The sequence below is a fragment of the Octopus bimaculoides genome, chromosome 24 (genome assembly GCF_001194135.2).
Source record: "Octopus bimaculoides isolate UCB-OBI-ISO-001 chromosome 24, ASM119413v2, whole genome shotgun sequence".
Lineage (NCBI taxonomy): Eukaryota > Metazoa > Mollusca > Cephalopoda > Octopoda > Octopodidae > Octopus > Octopus bimaculoides.
Window position 1 is genome coordinate 2,332,789 of NC_069004.1, and position 728 is coordinate 2,333,516.

Below are 728 nucleotides of genomic sequence, written 5' to 3' on the forward strand. Positions count from 1 at the left end.
ATATATATATATATATATACACGTATGTGTGTATATGTTTTTGTGTACCTAATCGTTTAGATCACCTGTGTTTGTCCCCTCCCCCGTTGACCAATGCTGGTGTGTTTACGTCTCCGTATCATCGATCAGTTCAGAATAATCAAGCTGAGTGCTAAGTTCGTGTTCAATAGATTTCATAGCCAATCCACAAAGACTGGTTCACGTTCGTGGTACAATGTAGTATTTTTACAAGAACTTTTTCAGGTGCAACGTATTATCGTTTTATTTCTTGAAATTCTCCGTTAACATAGATAGTTTATTTCTCTTTCAGCATCTTAACCAAAGTAAATAGATGACTCATCTACGTACTTGGATCTTAACATAGGGCCCCCTCAACCATGGAGGCCCCGTACAACCACAGGGGTTGCAGGGGTAGCAATGGCCCAGCTTTCACTTTATGTGCATTTGCACTGTCTGTTTTAACATTAACGAAAACATCTTCCTGTTTTGTTTTTTTTTACTTTCGTTCATACACACTTTCCTTTATCACGCGCACACACACACAAAACAGCAAATTTGTTCATTGTTTTCTTCTTTTCCATTTTTCACAGAAACGCACCAAAGAAGACCTGACATTCGACTGCACCGTTTGCATCAGACCTTGTATGTTGATTCTTTTTCATTATTCAATACAACTTTGCTTCTCTCTTTCTCTTCCACTCTCTGTATATATATATATATATATATAT

At 37.1% G+C, this 728-nt stretch overlaps 1 protein-coding gene across 1 annotated transcript in view; it reads left to right on the forward strand.

The window, feature by feature from the left end:
* LOC106877540 (uncharacterized) overlaps nt 1–728 on the forward strand; it is a 13,668-nt gene that overhangs the window by 2,146 nt on the left and 10,794 nt on the right. The window contains exon 2 of the mRNA XM_014926465.2: nt 591–642. Within this exon, the coding sequence (XP_014781951.1) occupies nt 591–642 (52 nt within the window). The remainder of the gene's footprint in view (nt 1–590; nt 643–728) is intronic.